The sequence below is a fragment of the Microtus pennsylvanicus genome, chromosome 8 (assembly GCF_037038515.1).
Source record: "Microtus pennsylvanicus isolate mMicPen1 chromosome 8, mMicPen1.hap1, whole genome shotgun sequence".
In the NCBI taxonomy this organism is placed as follows: domain Eukaryota; kingdom Metazoa; phylum Chordata; class Mammalia; order Rodentia; family Cricetidae; genus Microtus; species Microtus pennsylvanicus.
Genome location: NC_134586.1, coordinates 59,133,550 through 59,144,989, shown reverse-complemented (window position 1 = coordinate 59,144,989; position 11,440 = coordinate 59,133,550). Strand labels below are relative to the sequence as shown.

General features: G+C 48.8%; 1 protein-coding gene across 1 annotated transcript in view; it reads right to left on the bottom strand.

The window, feature by feature from the left end:
* Window positions 1–1,636: 1,636 nt before the first annotated feature.
* Window positions 1,637–11,440, bottom strand: part of Antxr1 (ANTXR cell adhesion molecule 1) — a 191,244-nt gene continuing 181,440 nt past the window's right edge. Inside the window, exon 18 of the mRNA XM_075983580.1 lies at window positions 1,637–5,050. Within this exon, the coding sequence (XP_075839695.1) occupies window positions 4,790–5,050 (261 nt within the window). The 3' untranslated portion in view covers window positions 1,637–4,789. The remainder of the gene's footprint in view (window positions 5,051–11,440) is intronic.

Here is an 11,440-nt window from a genome sequence, read left to right as displayed (position 1 = left end):
TATATTAGTTACTTCCCTACGAGGTCAAGTCCTCACTGGTTATATTAGTTACTTCCCTACGAGGTCAAGTCCTCACTGGTTATATTAGTTACTTCCCTACAAGGTCAAGTTCTCGCTGGTTATATTAGTTACTTCCCCATGAGGTCAAGTCCTCACTGGTTATATTAGTTACTTCCCCATGAGGTCAAGTCCTCACTGGTTATATTAGTTACTTTCCCATGAGGCCCAGTACTCACTGGTTATATTAGTTAATTCCCTACGAGGTCCAGTACTCACTGGTTATATTAGTTACTTTCCCATGAGGTCAAGTACTCACTGGTTATATTAGTTACTTCCCCATGAGGTCAAGTCCTCACTGGTTATATTAGTTACTTCCCTACAAGATCAAGTACTCACTGGTTATATTAGTTACTTCCCTACGAGGCCCAGTACTCACTGGTTATATTAGTTAATTCCCTACGAGGCCCAGTACTCACTGGTTATATTAGTTAATTCCCTACGAGGCCCAGTACTCACTGGTTATATTAGTTACTTCCCTATCAGGTCCAGTACCTGGCAGGAGAACCTTGAGGTGAGTGGGTACAGTCACATCTATCACGACAAGGAAGGCATGGCCGAGTGAATCCATGGTGGTAGGAGCATGGTGGCTACTGCTTCTCCACGGCAAATCCTGCTGGGTGACTCTTCTCTGCCATCCAGGCCCCACCTCCTGAAGGTCTGGGAGTCTCAGGTGTCCAAACCCAGAAGCCTGTGGAGGGGTATCTCAACTCATAGCACCCACACAGTGGTTGTGTGTGTTCATTCAAGACAGGAGCGGACTGCACAGCCCTAGCTAGTCAGCCACTAGCAGCGAGCATCCTGTCTCTGCCTCAGGATATTTTTCGTCTGCATTTCTCTGTCTTCGCTTTTTATCTCTCATTTACCAAGAATTCACTTTTTTAAAGCTTTATTTATTTAGTATGTACACAGTATTCTGTCTGCATGTGTGCCTGCAGGCTAGAAGAGGGCATCATATCTCACTACAGATGGTTGTGAGGCACCATGTGGATGCTGGGAATTGAACTCAGGACCTCTGGAAGAATAGCCAGTGCTCTTAACCTGTGAGCCATCTCTCCAGCCCCCAAGAATTCACTTTTAAATTAGAAAATTATTACTAGAAATGAGGACCATTTTAAATCTTAGAGCTAAAGAAAGCAGTAAAGATTTTAAGAGGCTAGAAAATAATTTAGAAGAATGTCTATGCGGGTGCTTGTGTGCTTCAGTGTGCCTGTGTGTGCGTGTATGCGGGTGCTTGTGTGCTTCAGTGTGCCTGTATGCGGGTGCTTGTGTGCTTCAGTGTGCCTGTATGCGGGTGCTTGTGTGCTTCAGTGTGCCTGTGTGTGCGTGTATGTGGGTGCTTGTGTGCTTCAGTGTGCCTGTGGAGGTCAGAGGACAGCAACTCTTAGGAGTGGTTCTCTCCTTCTAGCATGTGTGTTCCGGGAATCGAACTCAGGTTGTCAGGCTTGGCAGCAAGCTCCTTTGCCAGCTGAGCCCTCTCACTAGCCTGCCAGCTATTTCCTTATGACCCCTTGGTAAGTACTTGAAAAAACGTGTACTTTATTTTAATGACAAGCACACAAATAAAAAGGAAAAGAGCTGGTTTTAGGTATTTATTATTATTCTTTTAAAAAAGCAACTTCCAGGGTATACCATTGTACAGGTTCAGCCTAGTCTCCTACAGCACGGTACAGTGAGGCTAGATCTTTCATAACAATGACTCGGAGGTGCTGAACATCCATAACTAAATTATCATAGAAAAAGAGAAGAGTCTAATGTTACGTGCATCCAGAAATCATATTCTAATGCGTTGAAATCAGTTCTCCAAGCATGATAGTGTAGCCAGACTCAGACAGCTAAGACGACAGCTGGCCAGCATGCTCCCTTCCCTTCCCCCTGGTGAGTACGAACAGGCTTGCTAGGGTTTGCAAACGAATTCCACCCTTTTACACAGCATGAATTCCTTCTGCTCCTGAACTGTTGGTCAGTATCTTACACTCATCCTTTGATGGACTTCCCACCACCACGTTGTGTGCAGGCAGCAAGTGGAGATCAAGTCTGCTCCTCCTAAGGGTCCTAGTGAGACCCCCCTCCCTGGCTGAGAGCCAAGACTTTCCATTGGTTTACGGATAGCTTTGTCCCTGGTGCCTGGGAGGACCCTGTTTGTGAGCGAGCTGTCAACAGAGGGACTGACCGCAGTTCTCAGCAAGGCTGTCCTTGATGTTGTGTAAACGAGGGTGTCGTCGGTTCAGTAACTATTGGTACATTAAAGCAGTATAGTCGTGGGAAATCAACAAGCACAGCTTGGAGAGTAACCTGCCGTGAAACATCACTGGCTTTAATAATTTACTACAACTGTTCTTTTTATTCACACCTATAGGACGTGCTTCCATCTGTCACGTGGAATATGAATATATACAACAAAATTTGGCTTTTATATAAAAAAAACTCCATAAGGACAATAACAAGGGGTCAAACAAATAACACACACGGTTTCCTAATTAGAACCACCATCTCCTGTTGCTTACAGGGAACGACATAGAACCGATGGACTTTGTAAACCAGGTAGACTTTCCTGCCCAGAGTAGCCTACTATGAACGGTAGTAACCTTGTCCAGTTTCTAGAAACTTCTAACCACAATTCTGAATGACCAGGGAAGACATACTGAGTCAATTCTAAGGTCAAACCTTGCAAATTCTTCTCAGAATCACCATGTACCAACATTCCTTATTCCTCAGACACTTTACTATGGCCTCTTGGGAAACTGTACAGGGCACAGGGTGGCCTGCTGCCTTCCCTGGAGCCCACTTTTGTTGAACAGCAACGCCAGCATCTTGGTTCAGACTTTCTTATGGCCACACAAATGTGCAGTCGTGGTGTGGGGGGGCCGTTTTGTACTGCCAGCAGTCAAAACAGTAGCCAAGGGGGAGGGGGCTCATTGTCCACATGCTGTGAGCCTGGGGAGCCCATTCTCCTGGGAATGGGTGTCTGGGGCCCAGCAATGCCACCACCCTTGTTTAATGAGGGACCTGCACTAAAGAAGCTTTGTTCAGTAAGAGTAAGAGAGGTCGCGTCCCTAAGTCCTGAAAAGCAGGGCATGGCGAGGTCTGGGGTACAAAAGTGTCACCGCGGATGGGCCATCATGGGTCATGGACTTAGGCACCCCTAGGTCGATTCTCCCCAGACAATACCTTTCATGCTGGAAGCTCACCCATTCTCCTCTGCTTCTTTAAGGTGGAGATTGCAAATAGTGTTTATCTCTGTCAATTCTAAGTGATGATTGACAGACCATTAGAGCTGCGGTTTGAAGTATTGTGGCAAAATATCATTGGGCTAAACTGAGAAGTAGTCCTGAGGCTAATTAGAAATGTCGGCCTGGGGAACAGGAATTGGCGCCTACAGAATGCGCCGCATCTGACGCCTCTGCTCTAAGCAAGCAGAAGGGAGGAGGCTAACTTGTTCTTAAGGGGTCTTTGTGGACCGCAGCCTAAAGCACAGACACAGTCCCTAAACCTATTTATTTTCTATTTATTTTCAATTTTTTGTTCCAGCGAAGAGTTTATAGTTTTGGGTGCCTGAGATGGGAATTTCAGGACCCATGGAAAACTGAGGGTAGGAGCATGGTTTTGGAGGGGCTGCACATTGCCTTTGACAATGACCTCTGTTTTCATGGGTGGGTGACAATGCCCAGGATTTACGTGAGGTTAGTGGGCTCACTGGTCAGGCGGCAGATGTGAAGGAATGGGATGGCAGTTTCAGGCAGGGCTTTTCTGTGTTACACACAGGGTGTGTTTCAACAACCGCTAATATTTGTGAGTAGACTGAAGGGCCAAGGAGAAACACACCTGCTTCTACACACAATGGCTTGTTTCCGAGTGAATCAATGGGGAATAGTTTTCTTATCAGGTCAGGACTACTCTCTCTTGAAATCTCCGGTGTACTGAAGATGGAGGACCTTGTGACCTCATGTGATCACCTCTGACCTATGCCAAAGCTAAACCTCTATGTGTAAGGCAAATCATTAGCAGGTTGCCTCTGACAATGACAGGGCTTGGTGGTTTAGGGACTGTGCCTGGCTGAAGCCACCTCTAGATGCACCAGCTGGATGCTCCCATAAAGGCTTGCTGATGGGTGTTAAGGACCGACTCCATTAGTGTCTCAGCATGGCACTTTCCCACCACCAAGACTGCTTCCCTCCTCACCGGGAAACTGGGGGGTTTGGGAAGGAGAATAGAGCGTGTGTTCTTATACAAGACATCCTGCAGATCCCCGGTGAATACCAGCTTGATGCACCCTGGGGACACCACACCTTTTCAGAGTTGCCAGCCAGTGCCCAGGGGTAAAGATGGCCTGGTTCCCAGTCCAAGGCTCAAGAGTCAAGTCATGGAGGAAGGTGGCATTCAGAATCACAACCAGGTTATTTCTTATCCAATGCTGCATTCCGTTCTCAGAAATTACTTTCTTCCTGGTCTCCATGGGACATGATCTGGTTGAGAGCATCTTGGCAGTGTAGCCATCTCTGGAACCTTCTTCTAGAGGTGAGGGGTCACAGGCTCGAAATGTGACTGCAATTGTCTCATTGTCTGTCTTCAGGCAGTTCAAAATTCCCATTTTGTTCTGCCCATCACGACTTGCTTTGAAATCGTGCCGGGTCAGTCACCACTCACCATCTTGGGCTGGGAAGATCTTTCTAACAGTAGCGGAACCTCCTCCCGGAGTTTCTCAGGCAGCCCAGAGCACAGACTTTGGGTTCTAGACAGAAGGTCTTGGAGGAGGTCGGGAGGGGGGTGGTGCCCTGTTAGGGGGCGGGGCCTGAGGAGGAGGGGGGAGGGTGGAAGGTGGGCAGGGGATGGGAGGAGTGGGGGCACTGGGGGCTGGGGGAGGGCAGTGGGGAGCAGGGGGTGGGGGTGTGTAGATAGGAGCAGGAGGTGGGGAGCTAGGGTGGTAGGCGTTGTTGAGGGGATACTTGGCGGCCTGAGTGTTCTTCACTCTGGTAAAGTTGATGCAGCGCCCCTGGAAGAGAATCAGAGGAGGAACATGAATGGATGCTCGGCACGGTGGACCGCCGCCATGCTGCCTCTGACCTGGCGACCTGGTGCTAAGCACCGTGGACCACCACCATGATGCCACTGACCTGGCCACCTGACAATACACTAGCCACTGGTCTCTATGAATCCTTTCCCTTCCTGGTCCAGCTGGGTCTCAGATTGCTCCAGTCCCTTTCTTTTACAGTCTCTGACCTTCTTGGGTGGGAAGAGAGGGAAGATGGCTGGCACTAGCTGGACCATAGCGTTATGGAGGGTGTCACATTTACTTTTAGCCTTGCCAGTAGGGTGTGACCAGCATTCCCTTCCCTGGAAAGAAGTTGAGGTTGAGAAACAAGAACCTTTCCCTGGCCCTTCACACCAGAATGCTTTTTTTTTGAGGGGGGTGTGTCCGGTCACAGGACTCTTTTTAGACCTGTCCTTGTAAGAAATTCAGCAAAGACATTTCATTGATGAGTGTGTTTGTCTCCCAAACTTGGCTTCTTTTTTCATGTGTGGCTTCCTAGGAACTTAATAGGACAATGCTGAGAGACCCCTGTCCTTCCCCCAGACTCTGGAGATCACAGAGCCTGGAGCAGGCCTGAAGCAGCTCATCTTCAGCTGTGACCGCCTCCTTCTTTCACCAGGCACTTGGTCACACACTTGCCCCATGGCAGGATCTCTTATGCATGTTACCATCTGTGTGAACTCCCTGAAAACTCCTCCCATACTGCCAACCAGGCCAGGGAGATGGCCACCCTGTGTGTTCCTGGCCTCCCTTGGCTTCCCAGGCCCATGGGGCATCTGTGGGCCCCAGCTCCCCACATTAGACCCTAGGAAAGGGCCAGAAGGGGAATTCAAGGGGCAGGCTGTAGAATTTAAGGAACAAGTGTGTGTGTGTGTGTGTGTGTGTGTGTGTGTGTGTGTGAGAGAGAGAGAGAGAGAGAGAGAGAGAGAGCGCAAGCATCCTGAAACCTGGTCTGTGATGGATCAGGAAGATGCAAGCTTGTAGAGGATGGGAGGTAAGACCCTTTCCTCTCCTGTGTGCCCCATCCTTCACGTCAGACGTCCATCTTCCTGGGAAACTCTGGCCCCCACTCTTTATTTGCTTTCTTGGGTATTTTTCTAGTTACTGTTCTTAGCCACATCGTAGCCTGCAGACTGCAGCTGTTTTATCTGTAACTGCTTAGCCTCTCACGACAAGAGGAGACACTCTGCTTTTCTACAAGAAACCTCCCAGGATGCTTTGAGTGGAAGGTCTGGAGAGTCACAGTCAGAATGGAGTTGTCTGAAGTCACATGGGAAAAGCAGAGGCTTTGGGAGCATTAGCAATAGTCTGGAAATTCCTTTCCAAGACATCATGCTAGCCAGAGTGTCCGGCTCAGAAAGGGCTGGACCTGACCAGACTCTATCTGTTTAGGAATTATGACGTCCCGACAGGTGCCTGCACCCAAGTCCTTGGTGTGGGTCTATCACAAGGTGAAGCCAGGTCCAAGCTTTCTTGGGGCTCCACTAACTCCAGCAACCACCTGGCATCTTCTCACTTCTCCTCCTAGAGCGCCCAGCTCTGGCCAGCTTGAAGGGTGAACACGGCAACTGTAGTCTCCACTGGCCAGGCCACTCTCTCTCAGAGTTGAGTGAAGCTGAGCCCTGTTACAGTTTTCTAACGACATTGTATAGGGCTCTTTCCCTCAAGTGCTATGACTGTCTGCCATAAAGTCCCACAGTGACAACACAGAGTAGGGCTCTCCGGAGCCACCTTCTCCGCCTTCCTTCCTAGACACCTAATGTGTACTAATAGCTTCAGAAACCACGGTCCCTTTAAAGATGGAGATTCTGGGAAGCTGGAGCTTAGGAGAGGACCCCTCTGCCTTTGGACTGTATAGTTGTCTCTGGGTCAATTAGTCCAGAAGGCCACGTGCTCACTGCGAGGATGAGCACACGGCTTTCCCCAGAGGTTCTGTCTGCAGGCTCGGGAGCTCCTGGCCCTCCACCAATGTCTGCTCAGAGCCCATGCTGGGAGTCCAAATCCGTGATGTGGACTGGGGCTCTGGAGAACACCGGCTGCTTACAGGCACAGTGGGCGTGCTTCAGCCACCCTCAGGGAAGGGTCTAGAACAGTGTGGTGTAACACACTTGGGAAATAGCTAAATTTGGTGCTGCCCTCTGCTGCTGGGGAAACAGATGTCATAGGCAGACATGGCCTCGCCTGTGGAAGATATGCAGCTGGATGTAGGTCTGACTCCAGGTTCAGGACTGAGCTGCACACCACTCAAGGCTCCTATGATAAAATTAGTAAACAGGGAGTAAGTGAAACGCAGTCAGGCAGGGATGGAAGAAGCCTCAGTGACCCCTCCTGCCTCCCTGTTGCTACATAACTGCTGTCACGCCGGCTCGCAGGACCTCCCACAGTGCTTTGCACACGCAGCTGACAGACGATACATTTGTACTTATCTTACTGAGAAAAGGTGCAGACTCAGCACCAGTGTACCCTGGAGCACTTTACAGTAAGACCGGCTCTTCAAAGAGAGGCCTGGCCCCCCGAGAGTTCTAAAAACCTGGGCCAGAGGCGCCGGCACAAACATGAGCTACTCCGAGCATAATTGGCCTAAAGATCAGTTCGCAGGGCATTTTGTTTCCCCTCTCACTCTTCGTTTTCGCTTGTGAGGGGATAATAGAAACACCAGATGTCGTTAGTGCTGTACACGCCAGCAGATCTCCAGTGTTTGCTTAAAAGGTTGCTATGGCGACCAGAGCTTTCTCTCATGATACTGGCCCCTTGCAACTATTTAATTCTCTGCAGCACTGTTTCTGGGTGGTTTGAGTCATATCCAAAGCTGGCTTTGACCTTAGTTTACCTTGCCTTCTTTATTAATGAAATAAGAATGCCATTTTTTTTTCACGCACCAGTAGCACACGCTATAATAGAATTTTTAGTTACTGGTGTTTAGCCTGCATATATGCCTGTGTACCGTGTGTGTACCTGGAGATTGGAAATTGTTAGGTCCCCTAGAACTGGAGTCACAGAGGGTTGTGAGCTACCACATGAGTCCCAGGAATTGAACTTGGTTGTTCCTCTGCAAGAGCAAGCAGTGCTCTTAACCGCCGAGCCCCCTCTCCAGCCCCTTTGGTAGAATTTTAAGAAGACCTCAGGATAGAACTGAATGGTAGAGCATTTGCCTAGCACCCATGAGATCTTAGCCTCAATCCTCAGTACCATAAACACAAAAAAGCCAAGAGGAAAATGTAACAATCTCTTGTAATACAATGGGAGGGTTATCAGAAATACCGCTCCCCCCCACAGTCTATGAAGCATCCATGAGCACTTCAACATCCTATGAGCGAGGCATCATTATCTCCACGTGGAGAAATGAAAGGGAGGGCTCAGGCCTATTTAAATAATTTGTTCAAAACCACACAGGCAGCAACAGGTGGGGTGGGAATAAAGCCTAGTTCTGCATGGCCGAGGAATGCATTCTTTTTACTATTATCCTGGTTACGAATAATAAGTGCAAAAAGATTCCCAAAGGACCAATGGCTAGATTTACACAGTGTAGCACTTGGCTGCAGTCCGTGAACTCGCCACACAGATGTGAGAGGTTGTTCCAGAATGTAAGTCTGTCTGCTCAGTTCACTCTCTAACGCAAAGTTCTTCACAGCCTTCAATGCCATGGGGTCCTGTGACTCTGGCCTCACTCTACCTGCAGGACGTCCAGCCTGTCTTGTCCTCAGGTCTGTGGACACCTTTCAGTGGCATGGACAGTACTCGCTGCTGGTTTCACATGTCTCCCCTTGAAGCCAGGGCTCCTAATAAAACCTCAAGGTCCAAGTTGTCACTTGATAAACAATCCTTACATAGCTGTGGGTCTCTGAGCAGGAGATTCTTAAAGCTCACCTAGTCCTCACAAGCTTGCTTTTTAGAAGTCCAGGCTATGACGACTGGGTTATCTAGATATCCCTAAGTTATCTGCCATGGGTTCTCTCCGTTCTTGGGGAGACATAATGAGGAATCTATGTGCTCCCTTCGGTCTCTCCACACTTCCCTCAACGGATTTCTTGTAGCTCAGGCTAGTCTTGATCTTGCTATATTGCCAAGAATAGCTCTGTTTCTATTCTGAGCTGTAGGGCATACAAGCATGCACAGCCACACTTTTTTATGTCATGCTGGGGATGGAACCGAGGCTTAATTATGTTTTTAAAGGTAATTGTCCTCCTAACAAATCCCTTTGCCTAATTATGGTGTGGTTGGGACGCAGGGTCCTGCTGACCACATTCAAGGTTTCCCTTGAACTGGAGAGGGTATGGAGACAGGGAACTGGGAGTATGGGACTGTGGTCTGTCGGGGTCTTTGCTTTGTCCCTAACACACTCTTCCTGTGAGACCTGGGGAACGTCACCCTCTCAGAGGCCCTCTCTTCCTTGGTCTTCTGTACTGGCTAGATGTGGCCAAGGGCCCTCAGCCCTGAGCTCGATGATTTCATCAGGTCTGGGTGGCTGCAGAATCCTCCGCCTGCAGTTTAATTGGATTCTTTTGGGCAGCCAGTTTGCACATCTTTTCATGTTGCTTAGCTTGGCTAGCTCCAATCCTGCCTTTGTACTGCATATCTTCCAGCTGTTTGTTAGATTTTTGAAATATTAGGAAATTGGAGATTTCAGCATAGGAGGCTTCACCTTCCACGCTTAGGCAACTCTTCTGAGGATTCAAGCTGGCCCCTGAGTTCTGAGTTTGAGCTGTGGGATGCTGGGGAGCTGGGAGAAGGGCTTTGGGGTGAGTGTGTTTGAGAAATGTGCCAGGGGTGAGCTCATGTATGCTGAGTGTTAGGAAACATCTGGCTCTCAGGCACGCTCAGCAGAGATGGAGCTGGCCTTCGGAGATGCTTAAAAATATGCCACGGCTCCCACAAACTAAACCAAATAGTTTCCTATGAGCAGAGGTCATTCAAGGAAATTGGATTTCACAGAGAGGATACTAAATCAATCTTGGAAAAAGTGCAACGTGCAAGCCAAGTTTCTTCTACAAATACCTGTTCTCTGATCTAGTCCTCACAGAGGGCTGCAGGTTTCCCCAAGTGACAAAAGGATTAGCCTTCCAACGTTTGTTTGAAGATGGCTGTTTGGGATGGGGGTTGGGGGAAATCAGTCTGTAAAGAAAGTCTGGTTCTCAGAGTAGAATGAAAGCCCATGGGCTCACTGATGTCCGTTGATGAAACTGTTGAGGTTGGCGCTCTAGGGATACCTTAGGAGAGATGACATCAAAGCTACATCTCCCCACGGACACCTAGCCACGCTCTGAGTCACTGCATCCCTTTCCAAGTATTTGTATCGTCTATCAATCTCAGGGGGCTTCAGACAGTTCTGAGCAAGCACCAAGATCTTGCCCTCATGAGGGTAGATAGTCCAGAAGTGGAAACAGGGCCAACGACTCACAAACAAATGGATCCTAGCAGGCACGCCTGTGCTCTACGATGTTGCCATCATTGAGTGGGCCAGAGGTAGGCACCTGATCTGGGTTGGATCAGGAAGATTCTCTCTCCTGGGAGTCAGAACATCCAAGGAGTAAAATGCGGGTGGGTAGAACCAACCCTGAGATGAGAAGGAATGGAGGTGAGAGTTGGGATGGGAGGGTACCATCTTCTGTGTGACAGAGAGAAGCAGAGAGGACATTTAAAACCCTCTGACTCTTGCTGTCCTCACTATTGCACATCTAAAACGGGTCAGCTAGTAGACAGCCCTCCCAGCCTTTCCGTGTAAATCTCCATCTATAAGTATGCATACACATGTATACACACATTTGTAGAAGCATATAAAATGTGCGTATAATAAGTGTACGCACACATTCAGTTTTCTTCCTGTCTAAGCCCTTCAGTGTCTCCGCACCTACAGGATATCCAACACTTAGCATGAGTTGGGTGGGGCTGGCTCCTCCGAATCTCTCTGGCCGACTTTCTTTTCTGTCTTTGAACCCTACACTTTAATGTTGATCCATCATTTTAAAAGAAGACACCATGCTCTGGCTTTTCTCGTGACAACATTCACAGTTCCGTGACAGAGATAAACAGTACAGGTATTGCGTGAGCCCTGAACCCGAGAAAGCGGGCTGTCAGGATGCAGCGGACATCCAGCTCCACACTCTCCCTCCCTGCAGCTCGGCTGGTCTGTAACGCATTTCCTTTCCTAGCCTGCTTTTTATGTGCTGTCCGGGAAAAGGATCCAAGGTCAACTCTCTTGGTTATTTGATTCATTCTGCTGACACACGAGCTGGCACGTTCCCTGTAATCAGCCCTTTTGATGCCAAAACTAAGGGCAAGATGAAAGCCAGAGGGAGATGTTTGGCAACACGAGGAAGCTAGAAAAATGAAGGAACGGGCAGAATAAGATGG